Below are 23,316 nucleotides of genomic sequence, written 5' to 3' on the forward strand. Positions count from 1 at the left end.
GAACTCTCACACACACACACGAGAGCACCCTTACCTTGCAGAACAGCATCGTGATGTGTTTTTATATACCCTATTCAGTACTAAATTCCATTGCACTCTCTTATTTATTTATCAAATTTATATATTTGTCTGTATTATTGTTGTATTGCACTGGAGAGGGGAGCCCTCTAATCTCGTTGCACACTTCAGTACAATGACAATAAAGGGATTTCTACCGAAGCCATAGCTTAGAGCATGTCCACTGCGTGTTAGCATCACGGTGGACGAAGGTCTGGCTGAAATACTTCGCATTGCGTCCAACGACTGCACTTACGAATTGTTCTCGAGAAACGCAATTGCAACCCGCATTCAAGACTTGCAAGGCGGAAGCAGTCGCGCTCACCGGTGAGTACTGGACTTCTTTCAGTAACCACAACTACCTCGGTGTGACAGCCCATTATTTTGACCCATTTCATTTGCTCTTTGTTGTCGTTTTATAGTTCTTATATTACTCCAATTTGATCCCTTAGAAAGGCTGTTGAGATGCTGTTTTGTGTGACTTTGTTTGTGTGAGTCAAATTCAATGATTTGTTTTTTTCAATTAAAAAAAAAGAATTTGCATAAAAACAAAAAAAATCTATTCTCATATATTAAAGGTATTGCAATTCAATAAAATATAGAATTATATACATAACATACAAAAAAATGGGAAGGATTTTCTTTTGCAATGAATAAAGCAATTTTTTTACAATGAATAAAATATGCAATTAACTACTTGTTAATTATGAAAGAATGCGATTAATTATGATTAAATATTTTAATTGCCTGACAGCACTAATATATATATATATATATATATATATATATATATATATATATATATATATGTACTGTCCTCGCGAAGACGTGGGTGCATAGTCTAAACTAGACAGCAAGCTAAACTCTTGAATGATGCAAGACATCCTCTGGTTGTTTTTCACTTTTAATGGGAAATCTTGACACCGTTGAAAGAGTGAAACTAAAAATAAACACAAATGAACCCATCAGGCACGTTGCTCAGTATCATATGCATTTGAAAACAATACAAAACAAATTAGCTGCCAATTCAACAGCAACTCACTAGCACACAACCAAAAGCCCCCAAATGTTAACCCAGATTCATACAAACAACAATATGGCATGTTACTTACAAGCGTTGCCGCTGTTGGAGCAAAAAAAACTTCCGCGGATTGCGGCTGCACTCGCCGCGATCTCTCCTTCCTCCTCCCTCAATTACGCAATCTATATTCCCCTCCCACACATAGTTTAGCCATCAATACTTCCTGCTTTACGGTACATCCGCCAAAATAAAAGCATGCCTTTCAAAATAAAAGTCGTCATAAACAAATAAGATTAAACTTGCCTGAAAGGCAGAACACTCCCCGCCTGACCTTATCAGGTCATCAAACAACATTTTAACACAATCAATCAAATGGCATTACAACAACAATTTCAGAAATAGGTCTCTGATAATTTTTTAAAGAACCTTGATCCGACACTTTCAGCTGAACCTCTCGAACTCTGCCATCCCTTCCTGGTGAAACGGCTGTTACCTTAGCCAGAGGCCAATCGTTTCGAGCAACTTGACAGTCCTTCATAAGAACGATATCTCCCATTTTCACGTTCCTTTTCACTTCCCTCCATTTCCTCCTAGCCTGCAGAGTAGGGAGATATTCCTGTCGCCAGCGACACCAGAACTCTTTGGCGAGGGCTTGTACCTGTCTCCATTGCCTGCAGTAAAGATCCTTGTTTGTGAATTCGCCCTGTGGTGGGGGAGCTCCCACTTTCTGTGTGAGAAGCATGGCAGGAGACAGCACGAAAGGTGCCTCTGGATCGTTGGAGACAGGAACAAGAGGCCTATTGTTTATAACTGCAGCCACTTCCATCATTAAAGTACACAGAACATCATGTGTAAGTTGAATGTTGTCCTTTAGCAGAATGGCATCCAGGATGCGTCGTGAGAGTCCTATTAGGCGCTCCCATGACCCCCCCATATGGGACGCGTGAGGTGGCTTGAACAACCACTCACTGTTTTGTTCAATTAGGAACTTCCGTACAGTAGCGTCACGACTTTTGGAATTCAATCCCAGTCCTTTGGCGGCCGCTACAAAGTTTGTGCCGCAGTCAGAGCGGAGCTGCCTAACTGGTCCCCGTATTGCGAAGAACCGTCTCAATGCGTTAATACAGCCGGATGTATCCAATGAGTCAATAATCTCAATGTGCACAGCTCTTGAATTCATGCAGCAAAAAAGCATAGCCCATCGTTTGCTTTGAGCTTGTCCACCTCTTGTACGTCTGGAGATAACTGTCCAGGGACCAAACACGTCTACTCCAACGTAGGTGAATGGCGGGGAAATGTGTAGGCGTTCAGGAGGCAAGTCTGCCATAATCTGTCCTTCAGCTTTGCGACGCAACTGGCGACACACAACACACTTATATATAACTGAGGAAATGAGCTGCTTCCCGCCTATTATCCAATAGCCTGCTGCCATTAGAGCTCCTTCAGTAAAATGGCGTCCTTGATGCTTTACTTTCCCATGGTATTGTCTGACCAAGAGTAAAGAAACATGACTGTTCTTCGGCAGGATGATGGGGTTGTTATGCTTATGTTTGCATGTTTTTATCTACCACCAATGCAAATTAAACTCTCTCTTAGGACCGGATTAAGCTTTTGAAGAGCACTGTTTTTGGGAACAGAATCTGTATGCGCGAGAGCTGCAATGTCACTTGAGAAAAACTCTTCCTGAGCTGCTTTAATGATAACCACTACAGCCTCAGAGGACTCATCAGGTGTATGCGGGAATTTGCAGTGATGCCATCCTTTGCAACCACTGGGCATTCTTTGCTTGTATGACTTGACTACATGCATCAGTGTTGCAATCGCTCGAGTTAATGAGCGCATGGAAGAGAAGCGTTGGAATCGTGCGGCATTTAGTCCTTTTCCTTCAACTTGTGTGTGATAACTAGTCACTTCAGAACGTATCTCCGCATCTGTTTTGGGATTTACTAATTCATATGACTCTTTCATATCGTCGTGACAAATGCTTGGCTTGTACAAAAAGGCCGGCCCGGTGAACCATGTTGTCTGCATGAGTTGCGATGCGGGCACTGACCTGGTTGCGTGGTCTGCTGGGTTATCCTCCGTGTTGACGAACAGCCACTGGTCCGGTGTTGTCGATTGATGAATGCGACGAATGCGGTTGTGAACATAAATGTGGAAACGCTTGGTTTGATTATGGATATATCCCAGCACGACCTGTCACAGTAAAACTTAACTGAGTCAAGCTTTAAATCCAGTTCATCTTGAATGAGGTCAGCGACCTCTACAGCCAGCACTGCACCACACAATTCTAATCGAGGGATAGTGGGCTGGGAGAGTGGAGCCAGTTTAGCTTCTCCAAGAACAAATCCCACATCAACTTTTTCATCAGTTTGAATGGACCTGAGATACGCCGCAACTCCAATGGCCTTGGTGGATGCATCGGAAAATACACATAACTCACGGCGTTTGGCTTTCGTGAGCATGTTAGGAGTGTATGCGCGTGGAATGTGTAGAGTGTTCAGCTTGTGTAATGACTCTCTCCATGTCATCCATTCTTTGCTTCAGGCAAAGGATCATCCCAATCACATTTAACCACACAGAACTCTCTCAGCAGACCTTTACCTTCAATGGTGACTGGGGAGAGGATGCCCAAAGGATCAAATATGCTGTTCACTGTGGACAGAACACCTCTACATGTGAATTCCTTTTTCTCGTCTGCTACTTTGAATTTGAAGGTATTTGTGGTAGTCACCCACAGCATTCCTAAACTACGTTGTACTGGCACAGATTCTCCACTTAGGTCCAAAGTTTTTAGGACCGCACAATCTTCAGGTGCGAAAGCCTGTAGAACGACATTGCTGTTTGAAGCTAACTTATGTAGCCTCAAGTTAGATTCACTGAGGGAGGCTTGGGTTCGTTGCAGGAGACTAATAGCTTCAGTTTCTGTGGGAACGCTGATGAGGCCATCATCAACGTAAAAATGACGCTCGACATACCTGACTGTGTCTACTCCATATTTGTGTGCATTCTCCTGAATAGCTCTCCTGAGCCCATAGATGGCCACTGATGGGGAAGGGCTGTTGCCAAAAACATGCACCCTCATCCGATAGTCAATGATTTCTTTTGATGTGTCGTTGTCTTTGTGCCATAAAGATCTGAGATAATTCCTGTGGTCCTCGCGAACAAGGAAGCAGTGGAACATCTGTTGAATGTCGGCAAGTACTGCAACTTGTTCCTTTCGAAAGTGTATCAGAACCCCAATAAGGGAGTTGTTCAGGTCAGGGCCCTTGAGAAGATTATCGTTTAGTGACGTTCCTAAGTGTTTTGCGCTGGAGTCAAACACGACCCGTATGTTTTCGGTCTTCTGCGGGTGAAAGACCCCAAAGGAAGGCAGGTACCAGCACTCCTCGTTTTCCTTCAAGGGCATGCTTGTTTTGAAAGATTTTGTCCATGAATTCAAGAAACTGATCTTTAACCTTAGGCTTTCTATTCAATGTTTTTTGCAGTGAGTTGAGGCGAGATAAGGCATACTCGCTTAGTCAACTGTTTGTTATGTAGCAGACAAGGGGCAAATTGTTTTGTTTTATTTTATTTTGCATCCACATGGTTAGTGTTTTGTGCTGTATGTGTTTGTTGTTTCAGTGTTGCGCCTTCTTGACTCTCTTCTACGGTGAATAAAATACAGAAATTATCGACAGGTGTGGTCATTCAAGGAGTTGTCTGTAGGCCAAGCCATAGCGGGGACATAACAAGGGCAAAATAATCTGAATAATGAATAATTAGTTGCAGCCATTTTATGATACTTGCTTGTTTTGTGTAATTGTAGAATAGCAGATGTGTTGTGGCATATATTTAATGTTTACTGGAATAAATGCTAATTCTAAAGCACTTTTTCAGACATGTAAGCGTGAGTTTGTAATGTATGATGATTAGACCACAAGGGGGGCAGAAAAGTGGAATTGTGAAATGCGTTATATAAATAAAATTGTTTTGTATTGTATTGTAATTTAACAGTTGTAATTAATAATATTTCAGACCACTTTGATTGTAAAGTAACAGTAAAGTCAAATTTGACCCAGCAGTGAAGTCACCGTTAATGCAGCAGCGAAGTCACCTTTGCAAATTGGCTAGTGTTGGGGTATTAGGATGCAACTTTCTTGTGCTTGCTGTTGTATTTTGTACAAGCTGCAGGCTTTTAATACTAGACTTGGGAAGCCCAGAGAGCAAAACGTTACAATTATTGAAGCAAGACAGAGCAATCGAATGAATTTTTTGAATGATTTTTGCATCACTAGTAGATTTTGGGATAATTAGACACATTTTAGCAACATTATGGAGGTGAAAAAACACAGGATGAGTAATATTCTTCATGTGCATTTGAAAATACAGAATTGAGACCCCTGCATTAAAAAGTTCAACTGAGAATATGCAGTCTTCTTCGTTGTTACTATTAGCATAGCGAGCACTAAAGATAAAAGAATGCCCCAAAGCTTCCCTCAGAACCTTTCACTAACACATCCAACATGACTAAATGCAGCTTTGCTTGGCCTTTGGCTTTGATATTATAGTATAGTGTATAGCAGAGGTATTCAATTAAAAGTCACAGAGGTCCACGACAAAAATTTCTTCCAATTAAAAGGTCCGAACCAAAGTCCAACTTCCCGAAATGTCTAGCCTATGTTCACATTTTTATATAGTTTCAATATTTAGTCATTTTCAACAGAGCACACTGAAATACTAAATATTTAGCAATGTTTATATACTAAATATTTAGCAATGTTCCCATTAAACACCTTTGCCAGTCAAACAAATATAAGGCGTTTATTTCACATTCAAGAAAATGTGGCTCCAGGAATTTAAGGGAGCCACTTCCAGAAAAAAACTGTAAAATATCTGCTGCAGAAATATATCAAGTGCTAAGCATTGAGTTAACATCTTTTACCTTTTTTTTTTAATCAAAGAGTTATCAGCCTAAAAAAACCGGAAAGCCTAATTATCCAAGTAAAACAGGTCCACATGTTCAGTACACAATCAATAAAAATGGCTGTCCTCATGAAAAACTAATTCAAAATGAGCTTTGACACCAACTTTTCTTTTGAATATTTTTTAACTTCTCTGAATGAGAAAAATTAGTTTGTGACTGCCCTGCCAACGACTTAAATCTGGGTTGGAACGGAGTCAGGGCCATTGGGATTTGGTAGATTATTTCATACATATGGGCTTTGTGTTTTCCTTTAAATAATGTTTGTGCAACCGCATTTAAACACTCCTTCACAACTTGTCCATCACTGAATGTTTTTTTTATGTTTCCCCAAATTCCATGATACTTTTACTGAATATTCGTTTCCATGCCGCTGGGATGTAAACGAAAATGTAAAAATCTGTTGTACTGCACACAAAGTTCGATGTTTTTGCATGCACTCACCTCAATACGTCAGCGGATAACTGTGCACAAAAGGGCGGTGCTTTGTTTCGTAGTGGCGCTTCGAAATGTTGTGACGGTTTCGGAGCAAATGATGCACACTGATTTTGAATTGGCTGCAGCCAGAACAAAACTAAATTTCTCCGTCCATTCATTTAAAACAAGACGCATCGACCTCAAGGCATACTGTCGGCAGCACTCTCTTTCCGGTCTGCTGCGCAATTGGCAGTGGATTGTAAACAAAAGATTTGATTGGCTCAAATCTGTGACGCCTTTTCCGTATTTACTAGAATTGCAGCGCCAACGTTTGCGAATGCGCCCTAAAAAAAAAATCATAGATTGGCCATGGGTCCGGTCCGAATCATCCAACAGCCATTTGGTGATGCCTGATGTATAGTATGGGATAGTGTCTGTGCATCATAGTGTTTCGGACAATGTCGTCTGGTGGACTCCAACCGTCACTTGACAATGACACTGGATTTCCCCCCAGACTATTTAATTTCATGGGCAGAGAAACTCAACGTGGAGCTTTTATGTAAATTTACCATCTCAATTTGACAAAATCACAAAACATTTACATAAACAAGGCTAATTAAAACATGAGATTTACTTGGCGCAGCACAATGGGCGAATGGTTTCGCCTGTCGGCCTCACAGTGCGGATGTCGTGGGTTTGATTCCGCCTACGGCCTTCCTATGTGGAATTTGTATGTTCTCCCGGTGTGGGTTTTCTCCGGTTTCCTCCCACATTCCAAAAACATGCATGGCAGGTTGATTGGACACTCGGAATTGGCCCTAGGTATAAGTGTGAGCGTGGATGGTTGTTTGTCTATGTGTGCCCTGCGATTGGCTGGCAACCAGTTCAGGGTGTACCCCACCTACTGCCCGATGACAGCTGGGATAGGATCCAGCACCCCCGCGACCCTTGTGAGGAGAAGCGGTTAAGATAATGGATGGTTTTACTTGGCGCTTCAATTTCACACTTCATGGTTGAGCAGGCACTTCAAAGACCCAGGTATTTGTGTATAAGCAATTAAAATGTGCATATTCTATATTGAGCACCCATTAATAGTTTGCTGCAAATCCCTTTGTTGCAGCAATTGCATCAAGTCTGTAACCAAGTGACATCATTAAATTTGGAAAAAATTTTTGTTTTACTTTTCCAGGCTTTCACCAAGAAAATCTTTTTTTGTTTGTTCTTTGTTTTGCATGGTCGCTCCTCTTCAGCAGTGTAAAGCCTGGAGATTGATTTGGACAAATGTAATTTCTTATGATTGTTGCCCTTGATAACTATTATTTTGTTAGTATCTGGCATTTTATATTGCAGCACCATGAGGAAGGATCTCTCAATCAGTTTGGCTGAATATTTCTTGGAATGAACAGACAAAACATTTTTGTTGATGTTGGTGTTCATTTTACTGCTGCCATCATGTTATTCTTTAATAAAGATTCGCGAGGTTGTCCCAGAATAAGACTTTCAAGCTCAAGTGATTAGTGACATTATCTCAGTTTTTGACGACGAGCTTATGAAAGTGATCATATAGTACTATTTTTTGAAGCATTCGCTTAGTTAGGGGTTAATGATTGTGGTCACATGCTCAAAAACACACCTGTCAGTCAGATGTTCCAATACTTGCTCAAGGAAAAAGGGTTTATTAAAAGAAAAAGTAAGAGTTATGTATCCAATCAATATAAATACCTGGAAAAGAAAGCTAACATGTTTATCTATTGTCTCAAGTTCATCGTTTGATGTCAACCGCAAATGGTATGTACAGTGTACGGTTAAAATGAAAAAATTTGTTTCAATAAAAATTTTGAACTAAAATATTCTAGTCTTTCACCGTTGCCATGCCATGTGGAAGCTTCAAGGAGTTGTCCCATAATTTGTCTTTTTTCTCTCCTTCTCCAGCACAGGGGGTGTGGAGGTGCGCATCAGTGGATGAAACTGATAAAAACAAACTTGCTTAATCAGACCATACGCTTTTATGTTAATGTGTGCCACATGATGGCGCTGCACATCATATTTTTATCAGGTTTTATCCCCTTTAGCCATTTTCCTTCCATAGTACTAAGTGAATGCTGTGGTCTGGCATGCTTGTTGCGAAGACCAGTCCAGAGTCGTTGTCCCCATCCAAGCCATTGAGCCAAGATGTCACACCGGCCAAGAAACTGGATCCACGTTTAGATTTTCTGTATGGTGGTAGAGGCCAGCGACCTGAAATTGACTCTGTCCTGAGATCCATCACATAGAGGAAATGGTTGTCAAAAAGGAGCGCAAAAACCTCACCGAAGCTCAGCAAGGACAAGTGGGCTGGATCCTGCACTTTTATCACCCTGGGAAAATAAAAACACATCTGATTAAGAGTCACGGGAAAAGCAAGGTATCAACTAATTATAATAACTATGAACAATTGATTAAGAATCTGTCTTGTTTTCTGCGATGTAGAGATGTGGACTGAAGAGAGAGCATCACACACAAAACGATGGCCATTTCACCATTGAAAGTAACACCTGTAATCCATGGCTGGAATGGAATACAGTAAGCACTGCCTCCTCCAAATGGTTGACAAGCACATCTCCTGGTCCAGTGGCACATGTCTTTTTCCTAACCTTTAGAAAGCCTTGTTTTTAAAAACGTAAATGACAATCTATTCTTTCATTCACTTCAATTCAAAGAAAATACAACAAACAAATTTGTGTGGATGTGTCTGTATATACATGGGGGGAGCTGCGTGGGTGCCATGGCCACCCATTGTCAATCACTGGCCACCCACACACCTTTGGAAATTTTTGTATCTTTGTTTTCTTTCTGCCAGTTTTAAATATATGTAGTATTCTTAGATCCCTTGGTAATCCACCATTTTTTTAAGATTAAATACATATTGAAAGATTAAATACAGTGAACCCCCGGTTATCGCGGTTAATGGGGACCGAGACCACCCGCGAAAACTGAAAATCCGCGAAGTAGCGTCGCACCTTCAAAAAAAAAAAAAAAAAAAAAAAAAAAAAACACTGTGTATATATATACTTCGCACCTATATATTTATATATATATATATATATATATAAATATATATATGTGCAAAGTAGCGGCACACCTTCAAAAATGCTTAAAAAAAAAAAAAATATATATATATATATATATATATATATATACTGGTAGAGAGAGTGAAATTCATGTTATAACAAAAAAACAAATTATTATTAAAAGGTATTATTTTTTTATTCCCCAGCCATTATTTTTGTATTTATTTAATTACTTCTTTTTGTATTTATTTAATTACTTCGACTTTTACCTGCTGGTACGCCGTCCGGTGTGCCCTGTGAATGTTATGATCCTCCAGCAGAACTGGAGGATTGAACAGGACTCTCCAAACGCAGACCCGGGAAAAAAGGTGGTGATACAAAGGTATTTATTATAATCACAATATAATGCCTTTATTAGTCCCACAATGGGGAAATTCGAGATTCGAACCCAGGCCTCCTGGGGAGACTGGGTCCTGAACGCGGCGCCTTAGACCACTCGGCCATCCTGGCAGCCATATAGTCAGTGTAATCAGCGCGTCTCGCAGCAGCTGACGGCATGGCGCGAGACGATCGCTGGAGGAACGCCCACACAGCTGAAAAAACAAAAACACACGCGGCATGACAGGCACGGATCATGACAGTGAAATGAAAGGTGGCATTCTTCATTTATTTATTTATTCATTCATAACTGACAGCCTCGCGCTCCGCCGGTGCCCGGGCGGAAGTTGTTTCTCTTCGGCTTGACAGCCACACACGCCGGCCGGTCTCCTTCGGAGCTCACGCACGGTCCCGAACGAAGCAAAATGTCGCCGCGCGAGTGCCCGGGCGGAAGTTGTTTCTCTTTGGCTTGACAGCCACACACGCCGACCGGTCTCCTTCGGAGCTCACGCACGCCGGCCGCAGCTCGGGTACGGTCCGAACCGCGCGAAACGTCGCCCCCGATCGTGTCCGTCGCCACCAATCGTGTCCGGGGGAACCTGCTCTTCTTCGTCCACTCTCTTCTTCGTCCACTCTCCTCTTCGGCGCACGCCGGGCGTCTAACCGCTTCAGCGCCCCCTTGTGCCGCTCGGCGAAACTACAATGCCCCCGAATATTTTTTATACCCGCGAAGCACTGAACCCGCGAAAGGTGAACCGCGAAGTAGCGGGGGTTCACTGTATACCGTTGATCTGAATGCAAACTCTAAAATAATCCCTTTTAAGTAAAGAACATTTGATTGTTCCAGTTAATGTCAATCAAAGTCCTCACTTTCACACCATAATAAGAAAACAACATGGCCAAGAAGTCATTTTCTGTATCCAGTCCCACTGCTCGGACAGCTGGTATGAGCAAGCAAAACTGGAGGATTCCGTGAAATGAAAGGAGCTTTCGACAATGATGTTTCAAAAGATACACATCTGCAACTTCACATTATCCTCTTTTGGCCCAAGATTTAAAGGCAAGCCATTTCTGTCTGAAGAGAAGAAGCAGGAAACTATTGTACAATTAAATGCAGTGATCGTTGCCACAGTGGGGAACTGTTCTCAGGTAATGCAATACAATACAATATAACTTTATTTATATAGTGCATTTCACAACAGCTGGAGCTGTAACAACGCACTTTCCATATGGTGTAATATAAATTAGCACACAAACAATACATACCAGAAGAACAGAGACAGTCTCAAGTTCAGTCAAAAGCTAAAGAATAAAAATGTGTCTTCAAAAGAGTTTTAAAAGTGGACTGAGAGGGGGCTTGCCTAACATTTAATGGAAGCTCATTCCATTGGGAAGGACCGTCAACAGAAAAGGAGTGATCCCCCTGAGGCTGCACAAAGTCTTCGGTACCTCCAGCAGCATGTGGTCCGCAGACCTGAGGCAGCGGCCAGGTGCGTAGGGGTGGAGGAGCTCAGAGAGGTATGCCGGGACAATGCCACTTAAAGACTTGAAGACAAACGGAAGTATCTTAAAGCGAACACAGAAGTGCACTGGGAGACAGTGAATAGAGGCCAAGATTGGGGTTATGTGATCCGTCTTCCGAACTCCAGTAAAAAGACGAGGAGCAGCATTTTGCACCAGTTGGAGGCGCTTGAGAGAGGACTGGCTGACTCCAAAGTAAAATGCATTACAGTAATCTACCCTAGATGTAACGATGTAACTATATGTAACATGCCAAGACCTACAGGAAAGTCTCCTGGAGCCCTATGCTAAAAACAAAAGGAAGGCCGTTTTGCATTTACTTCACAATTCGGAGCGGCTGTAACTTGACCCACATGAACTTATCATTCAAAATTTCACACCTTTACTGAGAGTCTACACCCGAAGACATTTACAAACTTTTTTAATCTTTTTTTTTTAAACGGAATGTTAGTACCACCTCCTGACTAAAAGAGTCATTTTTTTTAATGTTTTTTTTTTTTTTGCCAGCGGTTACTCAGATATACCTCATATTTGGTCGGAAGAGTGTTTTGCTCTTTATGATGCCTCAACATGAAGCTTGGCCATTTTCGCGAAAAGCTGTTGCCAGGGCAACATTCTATTTTACCAAAAAAAAAGCACTGCTTTTGTGGTTAAATTGACTCAATAATGCCATTATAATTTTTAGCGGAGATGCCTTGGTTGTGTCAACATGCTCTAGCAAAAGTTGGAGGAACATGTAAAACCCCAGGCTCTACATATAGTTTCAGAAGCCTGACTCTAAAGTCAAAAGGAAGAAGGCCATTTTTATTTTCCTTTCAAATTTTTGGCCTTTTATAGGGATTTTGTTTAATCGAAATTTGTTTTAATCTGATGTACTTAATTTTTAAACAATTGCAATTCCAATGTGTCAATATCCCAAAGTGCCAGTACCCCAACGTTGACAAGGTTGCGAGGGCCCTTTGTAGCTGCTTGCAGCTCTAGTGAAGCTAAAGTGAAGCCCTTTCCCAACAGCACTTAGAAACAGTAATCCATGCCTTTGTTACATCTAGGCTAGATTATTGTAATGCACTTTACTTACTCAGTCAGCCAGTCAAGCGCCTCCAAATGGTGTAATAAGCTGCTGCTTGTCTTTTTAACAGGAGCTCGGAAGATGGATGACATAACCCCAATCTTGGCCTCTATTCACTGATTCCCAGTGCACTTCAGTGTTTGCTTTAAGATACTTTTGTTTGTCTTCAAGTCTTTAAATGGCATCATCCCAGCGTACCTCTTCGAGCTCCTCCACCCCTACGCACCTGCCCGCTGCCTCAGGTCTACGGACCAAAGAGTGCTGTAGGTGCAGAGAACTAAGCGGAGCCTCAAGGGGGATTGAGCTTTTTCTGTTGCCGGTCCTTCTCTCTGGAATTACCTTCCATTGAAATGTTAGGCAAACCCCCTCCACTTTTAAAACTAATTTGAAAACACATTTTTATTCTTTAGTTTTCGACTCAACATGAGACTGTCGCTGTTCGGCTGTTCTTCTGGTATCTACTGTTTATGTGTTTTAATTTGTTTTCTGATTACCTGCTAATTTATTTTACACCATATGGAAAGTGCTTTGTTTCAGCTCCAGCTGTTGTAAAATGTGCTAAATCAATAAAGTTGTCTTGTGGTGCATCTTACTCTACGCCAAATATTGTGACCTTTCGACGAAAGATGTGGCCATTATTATGGTGCTGTAGTCTGATTATTCACCGTGGCAATAAAAACTGCTGTAACATGACTCAAATGATCCTATCGTCTTATTTTTCACGCTGAAGGTAATATCTATTTGTTTTTTATCTTTGATGTTTTTCTCCGAGCAGGTAAACAATATTTACCTCATATTTGCTTGAAAGAGTGTTTAGACCTTCATGACGTTAAAATACGAAATTTGTGATTCATTTTTTTCATTTTGCAAGATCATAAATATTTTATTAATTTCTTGGGCAATTTTTAAAAAATGGCTCTTGAATTCTTCACCTAGCTCTTCGCAAATTGGATGGAATATGTCACAGGCAAAGAAATACAAAAAAGACACCCCCAGCTAGGGATGGGCGATATGAAAACTATATCGCAATACAAGTATGTCATATTGGGAAATATATATTGATTTTTTTTTTTTTTACTATTGAAAATAAAATAAAGGAAAAAAGGGCTGAATTCAAATTAGTTTTATTTGATTAGAAAATGTGAATACATAGTGCAAACTCAAGGTTGGTTGAACCTTTGTAATATGAAACAAATGTGTTATCCAGTCAGTTATAGAAATTAAAAGAATGCAAAAAAAAATACTTCTTACAATTCGAGGAGGGGATCTTTGGGCACATCACGATTCGATTATGATTTGATTATAAAAGAATTTAATTGATCTGTATTGATGCACTTTTTCACAACACAATTTTTTTGTCTCATTGAGAAAAGATTTAGTTGTGACTTTTAAAAACACTATCTGTAAGAAGAAACAAGAAATTAATTCATTCCCATTATATCTTATTATATTATAACTGATGGAAATGTGTGTAAACTGTAAAGTTACTAGGTTTGTGTAATGCTGAAATCAATAAACATTTCCCCCAAAAATTGCTATACCAAAATAAATGGCATTATGTCAAAAAACCAAAAAAAATCAGTTTAAGCTATTGAACATAAAATTTAAATGAATGAACACAAAAACGCCCAATGAAATAAAAATGTGCATGTACTTCAGTCCCAGCAACTCAAAAAATTGCTTTGCTGATTTTAAATGTTTGTAAACATGAAATAGTTTCTCTTAGTCACAAATAAGATACTTCTCCGGTATCCGCAGCTCAGCAGTACATTCAATCTTCAACAAAATAAAAAGGCTGTCCTGAGTTGCCTTAGTGTATAATTTTTTAACTATGGCTCAATTGTATTTCAAAACTCACAAAAAATGTGGCTCCTACTTACAAAAATATCAACTTGACTTCAGACTGTAAATGGTTGGCACAGAATCCTCCTTACAAAACATCACTATATAACATTAGCGTCAGTGGATCTTTCATTCATTGCTCTTTGAAGCACATATGACGTTAGCTTCCACTCAGCAATGAAATGCGCAGTTAGACGATGATTATAATGATTCGGGGGCGACAGACGTCCATGCATCACATCGAACTGCGATGGCATTTGCCTTTGACAGCGCGGCTTTGATTTGGTCGTTGAGTGTTGGCATCGCCGTATCAGTAAAATAGCGTTGGAATTGTATGGTGTACCTTGGCTCTAATGTATGCAATATGCTCGAAATCGCTCGTTTTCCACAACAGAATAAGGACACAAGAATCACGATGCATCGAAAAATTTGAATTTTCCTTCCACCGCTACTACTTACAATGATTATTCTGCTCCGTCGCGATACATATTGAATTATCGGCCCAGTCCCACTTGGAGCCATATGCTAAATTGCACAGGCAATTTCGAATTCACTTCAAAGTTTGACGTCACTTCGGCAACAAATGCTGCTGTAATTTTAACCACACAATTTATTGTAAAGATTTCTCACATTTGATAATAGTACGGGCCTGAAGACATCTAAATACTTGTTTTTCATCGTAGTGGTAGCATTTAATTTATTTAATTTTTTTTCATGTTTTCTACCAGCGGTAACCCAGATATACCACATATTTGTGAAAAGCGGTTGCCAGGGGAACATTCTTTTCGCCAAGAAAGCACTTCATTGGAGGGTATAAACCTGTTCTAAAACGTGTGAAACTTTGCAACATTAGGCCTGGCAGCAGTTGTTTTTTTGTGAAGCACATCCAATATTCTTAAATCTTAGATGTCGCACTTTGTTCTGAGAAGCTTGACAATGCTCTGCATGGAGAATATGAGATGGACCACTTTCTCGCATCAAGATTTTCTCAATTGTGTGTTTCATTTGAAATAAAAGAAAAAAAGCTCCAGGCAATAGATCTACTAACTCAATCGGGGTTCTAAAATTACATGGAATTTTTTTTCAAATTTGTTGCCACAATATTAATTGTAATTAATTATTAATTAATTATTCATTGGAATGTGTGAGGAAACCAGAGTACACAGAGAAAGCCCCCAACAGGCACAGGGAAAACATGGAAACTCTCTCTCTCCAGAGAGGGGAATCGAACCCAGGACCGCTGCACTGCGAGGACAATGTGCTAACAGTCGTCCACCGTGCCGCCCATCTCACTTATTTGTGGAACATTCATTTTTACTGTGTTTTTGGTCCTAGGCGGCTTCACACAGGGCATCTTTGTCAGAAAGCAAGGTCTGCGTGTTACAATAATTACATGCCACAGTGGTCATCTTGCATTTTATTCTAGAATCATCTTCCCGAGGCAACGACCGAATAGCTTAGCTCAGAACCCCTGCGCATGTGTGAAGTAAGTGCATTATGCCCACTCACTTTAATGTGTCAATAAATCCACAAATGAAATGCATGACCGCTTATTTTGAGCGGTGGACAATACAAAAATTTAAGACCCACATATAACATACAAGACTTTAAAGACTTTAAAACAGCGCTTCTCAATTATTTTCTGTCACGCCCCCCCTACCAAGAGGAAAACAATTCACGCCACCCCACCACCAATCTTTTTACATTTTGTATAAATGTACATGTTCATTGTCTATTGATGTTAGATTATGTCAATAAAATGTCCCTTAGCAAAGCTAAATTGATAAGAAATATAATTTTGAGAACTATTATTGAGAGGATCTTGAAACTAAGTACTGTGTGGTGCAAATATTGATGATATGACAAATATTTACTATCCTGTAACGAATCGGGGTGTCTGTTGTCTGTTCTCGTGTTGAAATTTGTGTTGCTCTGAGTTGTGTCCGATTTCTGTGAATGCATTGCGCAACTCACTGGACGGGAGAGGTGTGTGTGTGTGTGAGAGAGAGAGAGAGGGAGAGAGAGAGAGAGAGAGAGAAAGAGAGAGACAGAGAGAGAGATCAGTTGAAAATGACGGAACAAGTTGCCCGGTGTTTGATCGGTTACGGCCAACAGAGCCGTTTTCTGGAAGAATAAAAAGTCGAAAACTGAATGGAATTCTGACGTGGCCTTTTAAAGGCGCTACAATACGTTTGACGTCGAACCTCTTCGTCATGGTGACGTCATCCGTTTCTGCATTCCGGTCTGTGAGCGTCTGCTAAATTGCTAATGTAGCCGTCGTCTTATATTATCTTTCTATACGTAATGGTTGGAATACAAAATTTCTGTTCATAGCTGCTGTCTCTCCGCCCAAACGCGGTTCGAGTCAGACTGCTGTTAAAAGTCTAGCGTACATCGAAGCATTGATTACTCTGTAATTCATTTTAGTGATTAGCACGCCTAGCGGCGCCTCGTTCGCCGACTCATTTAGAACGCTTCTTGTCAGCGGGGTCGTTTATTTGTCATCGCGCAGCTTGTTGCTGCTGCTGTCCACGGACTTAGATATAGTACAAATAAAGCTTATACTGCTGCGACGCAAGATAGCTTGGCAGCTAGTATTCAAGTAGCGGCGAAAGAAATTACTTCCGGGACAACGAGCGACGGCAACACTTTTTTTTTTTAAATAAGTACTGCAAGACCTGTTGCGTGAACTAGGGGCACAAAGCGTAGCATTGACAATCTCATATTTGCGTCGTCTGAAATTGCAATTTTGGTTACAAAACTATACATCCTTCAGCCGTACTACGGCGGGTAAAAAGCATGTTTCCCAGGGAATCATTCGCCCCCCTCAGCATCCCCAGCGCCCCACTATTTGAGAACCACTGCTTTAAAAGGTTATATTTACAAAGTTAAAAATTCAAAGCCTTTGAGGCTAGTGTTTGCTGAAGTTAATGGCTATTGGGCAGGTTTGAGAGTGGCGGACCCACTCTCAAAACATTGCAGCATTGTAGGTGACAATGCACACATTAGATTTTTTCAAGAAAGACCGCCGTTATTGGATATCATGAAAAGCTAAGCAGTCACTATCGCCGCCGATGGCATCTATTTGATTGTGGAAGAGATCATCTCTAATTCTATTATTATTAGGTTGAAACAAATCCATGGTCAACCAACTTCCTGGAATCCATCATACTAGACCTTGAAAGTGCTACTCTAAGTGATAAAAGAGGCTTCATTACTTTGTAAATTTGATTAGCGTTCCAGTGATTCTGAATCAGGCCTTGGAAAATATCTATTTTCACTTAATTTGTTCAACAGTTATTATTTATTAATTACAAAGATATATCTGTTCATCTATCTATGCCAGGGGTCGGCAACCCGCGGCTCCAGAGAAGCATGCGGATCTTTAGCGCCAGCCTAGTGGCTCCCTGGAGCTTTTTCAGAAATGTTTGAACATGGAAAAAGATGGGGGTGGGAAATATACTTTTTGTTTTAATGTGGCTTCTGTAGGACGACAAACATTCTTAATGTTTCACAATGCTGTAAAAATGTGTAGAGTAAATATGAAATGTCAACATTTCTGTCAACGAAGTATTGCGTCATAGCCTGCGACACGCGTTTCTATCAGCAGGGCGGGATGTCAGGCAGGTGGCTGTTGTAAACAAACCGGCGGCTGTATGATGGGATCCCTAAGGGAAAAAGAGAGAAAGAACTGTGCAGAACAGAGGATACAACGTTTCTTGGGCCGAATCATTTGCATTCATTGTACCCAAATGGAAGTGAGAGAAAAAGTGCGATTGCATTACTTCTGGAGAAATTAGAGGAGTGTAAAAATAGATTTAAGAAGTGGATTGCATCTCTAAACTCCACTGCTGCAAGTTTTGTTGCAACCTGGGAGATAAAATGCGAAAAACCGTTCACAGATGGAAGATATCAGAACACCTATTTGCGGAGTAATACAGAATATGAAAGACAGTGAAGAAAAGGGCCAATTAAATGGTAGGGAACATCGCCGATCAGCAAATCAAGGACGTTAATTCAGCGCCTGCATACTCAATTGCCTGTGATGAGTCCTATGATGTGATTGATAATGAACAGACTGGGCTTTTATGCAGGGATGTGAAATCAGATTTCTTTAAAGTTAAACTTGAGGCGGCATCGTACAACTGAGTAGTCACATGGTGCGTCATTCTCCACATGATGTACTCCAGGGAAAAAACGTTTAATCATAAAGGCTCATTTTGTATTTGTAGCCAACTTAGTAGACTAATATAGCTACTACAGATACATACAGTATAAGTTGCCTTCATTATCAGGCCTATATAAGGCTTTAAACTCAGCATCTTTCTGACAATATTCTCTCTATGATCATTAATTCATTATTATTTCATTATTTTGTAATATTTTTGTTCGGTGGTGTGCGATGAGATTTTTTTTTAAATCAAAGGTGTGTTGTAGGCTCAGTGGAGAAACACTGGATTAGACAAAACTTGTTGATAATTTTACCTGAGAATCTTAAAACTGGCAAAATCCCATTGATATACTCCAATGTCAGAGCTGCAAACAATGTGGCGTCCATCAAACTGCAAACGAGGTTGAAGGCTGATGCTGCGGTTCTCTGACACTGCCAGTGTCTTTAAGCACTTAGCGTTAATTTCTTTTCCTATAGGCCAGATCTGAAAAGAGAAGTTAGTTATTCCATATTAGAGACTAAAAATATGATCAGGGAGAAGAAAATGATCAACTTGTCAGATTTGAATGACATACATACAGAGGATATAATACGACACACCCAAGTAAAAATGCCCATTTTTTGCAAAGTCAATACAATCATCAAAGAAAAAAAAGACCAAATGACGGTCTCGGAAAAAAGACCATCATTAATCAAAACATGTTCCTCTGAAAACTTTATATGCAAATGTATTTGAGGAAATCTGTGTCAGTCAATAAGCAATAACTAAAAGAGCAGGACAGGTCAAAAACAAAAACAACACATCAAAGGGGGAAAAGAAAAATCAAACAAATAAACAAGAACATCAAGGCATCGTAACGCTACCATACATAAGAGGGGTCACGGAACGCAGCAATGAAAAAATACAACATAAACACATCCGTCAAATCACACAACACTTCCGTCAAATACTGGTTCATCCCAAGGACAAGATATACCCAGAAAACAAATGCAATACCATATACGAAATACCATACCAATCATGCAATAAAACATACATTCTGGAGTCATGGAGGAGTTTCATCACAAGAAGGAAAGAACATAAAAATGAAAGCGAGATGGAGACAGCAACCAGACAAACAAGAGCAATAGAAGAAAAGGCACAATTTGTAGTCCTTGAATAGTGTGCTGTAAAGTGCCAACCCTGGGGACTCCATCGTTCTGCTGGGGGAATTTAGTGCTCACATGGGCAATGACAGAGACATGCAAGGGCGCAGAACGAAATGTATTGTGAGAGTTTGCTGGGAATCGTAATCAATTTTAGAATTTTTTTTGGTGCTCTTTTTCGCCCATATTGCCAATTCGTTTACAATGTTCATGTGGCTGTTGTGGACACATGCTTGCGCGCAAAAGGTTTTACATGAGCAAGACAGGCCATTGCCAAAGTCCTAAAAATACAGTACAGTAAGTAGTCCAACCTTTGCCTAACGGAAACTCACTCACCAATTCACTCAAGAAAAATCGTATGCATTAAATTGTCTACTACTATATTACATTAAAGATTGATTCCTCACAACGGAGATTCCGATATCCGGAACCCGGAAGCCATGGCGAAGCCCGCAGTAGCGCAAACTCTAGCAGTTCCTGCTACAATGGGAAAACTTTAACCGCTCCGCCATGATTGGTTCCAAAACGGCGACATTGTAATGACTTCTTTGGCATGAGTTTTGACGTCTGTGGATCATGGCATCTAAACGAAGAAAAACGGTAATGATCGTGGAAGAGAGAGTGAAATGCATCCGATTAAGTGAAGCGGGATACAAAGAAAAAAAACAAGGAATCGTTGTGGCTCAGTACGATTCCACGGCAGTTTACCTTCTCAGAGGAAATTGCTTGCGGCTTGGCGGCAAAGTACAGCGGCGAAATTGAACGTGTACTGGAATGCTTTAACTGTTGTCATGCTAAAGACTTCCCACTAACTGGACCGCTAATTAAAGAGAAGGCGAGCTTGCTATCTATGGGCATAGAGGACTCCGAAGCGTCCCGTGGCTGGCTTCAAAAGTTGCACGTCATCAGTTGAGCAATGGCGTCTTGTGTGTTGCGGGAGGGGATGTACAGTTAGAGAGTGAGTGAGTGGGAAAAAAAAGCTAAAAAAAAAACAAAAAAGCTGTATTTTGTTAACATACTTGCACGTTTATACAGGACATGCACCATAGTCGTTTCCCGCATAAAGAAATTCTGTTATACAGTAAGATTGGACAATGCAAATATGATTCCATATGAGAGAATACTTACTGTATATGTGATAAACATAATAGTGTTTTACAACAATGCTGAACAATATCTACAATTTCAAATTTACTAATGGATGCAATTGTGATGGTTGGGATAAAAATGTCTGCGAGCGCACGCTAGAGGCTGACATTTTCTCGGTAATCCCGCATGTCACAGGAATCCCCGGGACGGTACAGGATAAAAACTTAATGGGAGCAGATATTATCCAATACAGGTCTCGACACACTGACACCATTGTGCTAGCAAATGCTCCCAACTTTTCAGTGTGTGCTGGTGAAAATTGCACTTGAACGAGTGCATGTTTTGATGCTCGTGCCAGAACTCGGGAGGGAGGAAATACAGCAAAGGCGCTCCAACGCTGTCTATCAGATTGCGCACACAAGGCCTTCCGCCCAGAAGCCCCTGTGATATTCTTCAAAGTAAACCGTTCCTCTTTAATTACCCGTGTGGATGTATAATTTGCCACAATAACGGCCATCTAACCTAACTACCAGCAATTGCTGATTCAAACTCGTAGGATAATATTGGGAACATACATTAAGCATTGACAACACTCCATTAATCAAGAGAAGAGGTGCATTTCAAACTCAAACATAAAAGGTCTATCAATGCATTATACATTAAAAACTAAATGTGGGTTTTCTATGAATCTATAATAGTTGACATAGGCCTATGTTCGTCTATTGTAATCAATGATTCCATCCTTCACTCTAGTGCAGGGGTAGGGAACTCCGGTTCCTAGAGAGCCATGCTCTGCCTGTTTTAGACCTCTCCCTACTCCAAACACATCTGATTCAAATAATCAGAATCATTTCAGGCTTCTACAGGTCTTGTTGATGTGCTGATCATTGGAATCAGGTGTTAAATATGTATATATATGTATATATATATATATATATATATATATATATACATATACACACACACACACACACACACACGCGCACCCCACGCACGCACGCATGCACGCACACCCCCCCCCCCCCACACACAAACCCCCACGCACCCCCCCCTCACACACACACACGCACACCCCCACATCAACACGTGTAGATACATGCATTCGTGCACATACACACATTCGCACATGCACACACGTATACACGATTTCCCACCAACACCAAAAAAGGACTAAATTCATAGAATTTTGTTTGGCATTGATGATATAAGCGGAAGAAAATCATTACAATTCACCAAGGTTCAAATCGAGCGTCCCTTTTTGCTGTCACAAGGAAGGGCCTGTTCCTCCAGATTTTGGGGGGAGACTGCCCCCTTCGAGCCCTTTTCTGAGGCTCACCAGGGTCAGGTATGGAGACCCCTACATTGGGAGACACCAAAGTTTTGTCTGTTGAATGTTTTTTTTGTATTGTTATTTTGACCCACATTTGTCTTTGAGAGGGAAAAGGGAGCATATAACGTTTTTGATGTATAAAGAAGCACTTATTGATGGCGATTAGGTCTATGAAGATTGCGTCATTTAACACAACCCTATTAAGAGAGGAAAATTTTTGACAAAACTCAGAAAAGATAAAGTCCAAATAGCTTTCGTGCAAGGAAACACATCTTAATGATCAATAGGGCTGCACGATTTTGAAAAAAAAAAAACTAACCGCGATTATTCAGACCTATATTACAATTACGATTCGATTTGCGGTTTTTCTATTTTACACGCTAAAATGCATTAAAATGGTACTGTGTGTAAAATACATATTAAGGAGGATTAATGACAAGAGCGATTAGATAATTGCACTACGTCAAACCTCGATGTCAATTAGATTTCGATTTATCGTGCAGCCCTAATTCTGAACATGCTAAATTGAATAGATCGGGATTTAAACATTTACTTCTCTTCACATGATTCTGGTAGAAGGAGAGGAGTGCCAATCCTGATATCGAGAGCCATAAATTATGAACATGTATAACAATATAGAGATAAAGAAGGTAGGTTTGTTATGATCATTGGCAAAATAGATGGCAGTTTGATGACTCTTCTTAATGTGTATGTGCCCCCTGGTAGTGATTGGAGCTTCTATAAACATATATTTGAATTAATGATAACAACCAGTAAAGGAACATTAATGTGCGGAGGGGACTTCAACATAAGATTAAATCCAAAAATGGACGCATCAAATGAAAAATCTCAAACACGTAATATTATAAAGAAAATCAATACATGAATGAGCAAAATGGGAATTGTGGACGTGTGGAGGGAATTTAACCCAAACAACAGAGAATATACTCACTATTCAAACACATTTAACGTCTATTCTCGGATTGATTATTTCTTTTTGTTTAAAAGGGACTTGCACAAGGTGGTGTACTGCAAAATAGGCCCGTCTGTGTTATCAGATCATGTCAGTACACCTCGGCACCAAGACCAGGTGTACATTATGGACATTAATCGCAAATGTTCTGAATAACACAACAATTGGAAAAAGATTGAAAAAAGAAATTCATGACTATCTGGAATTTAATGACAATGATGAAGTGACTCCACCAATACTTTGAGATGCGTTGAAAGCGTTGATCAGGGGTAGAATTATAGCTATCTCC

At 40.4% G+C, this 23,316-nt stretch overlaps 1 protein-coding gene across 4 annotated transcripts in view; it reads right to left on the minus strand.

Annotated features, from left to right (window-relative positions):
• Positions 1–6,996: 6,996 nt before the first annotated feature.
• fbxw2 (F-box and WD repeat domain containing 2) overlaps positions 6,997–23,316 on the minus strand; it is a 152,824-nt gene continuing 136,504 nt past the window's right edge. For 3 of the 4 annotated variants that reach the window (XM_088281388.1, XM_088281387.1, XM_088281385.1), the window contains 2 exons: positions 18,804–18,973; positions 6,997–8,815 (listed from right to left, as the gene is read on the minus strand). In XM_088281388.1, the coding sequence (XP_088137514.1) occupies positions 8,527–8,815; positions 18,804–18,973 (459 nt within the window). In that variant the 3' untranslated portion in view covers positions 6,997–8,526. Of the gene's footprint in view, positions 8,816–13,030; positions 17,987–18,803; positions 18,974–23,316 lie in introns of those variants that run through there. The other variant, XM_088281389.1, reaches the window with a different exon arrangement.

Source organism: Idiotropiscis lumnitzeri, chromosome 18 (assembly GCF_059441095.1).
Source record: "Idiotropiscis lumnitzeri isolate Australia: NSW breed Sydney's pygmy pipehorse chromosome 18, RoL_Ilum_1.0, whole genome shotgun sequence".
Classification (NCBI taxonomy): Eukaryota; Metazoa; Chordata; class Actinopteri; order Syngnathiformes; family Syngnathidae; genus Idiotropiscis; species Idiotropiscis lumnitzeri.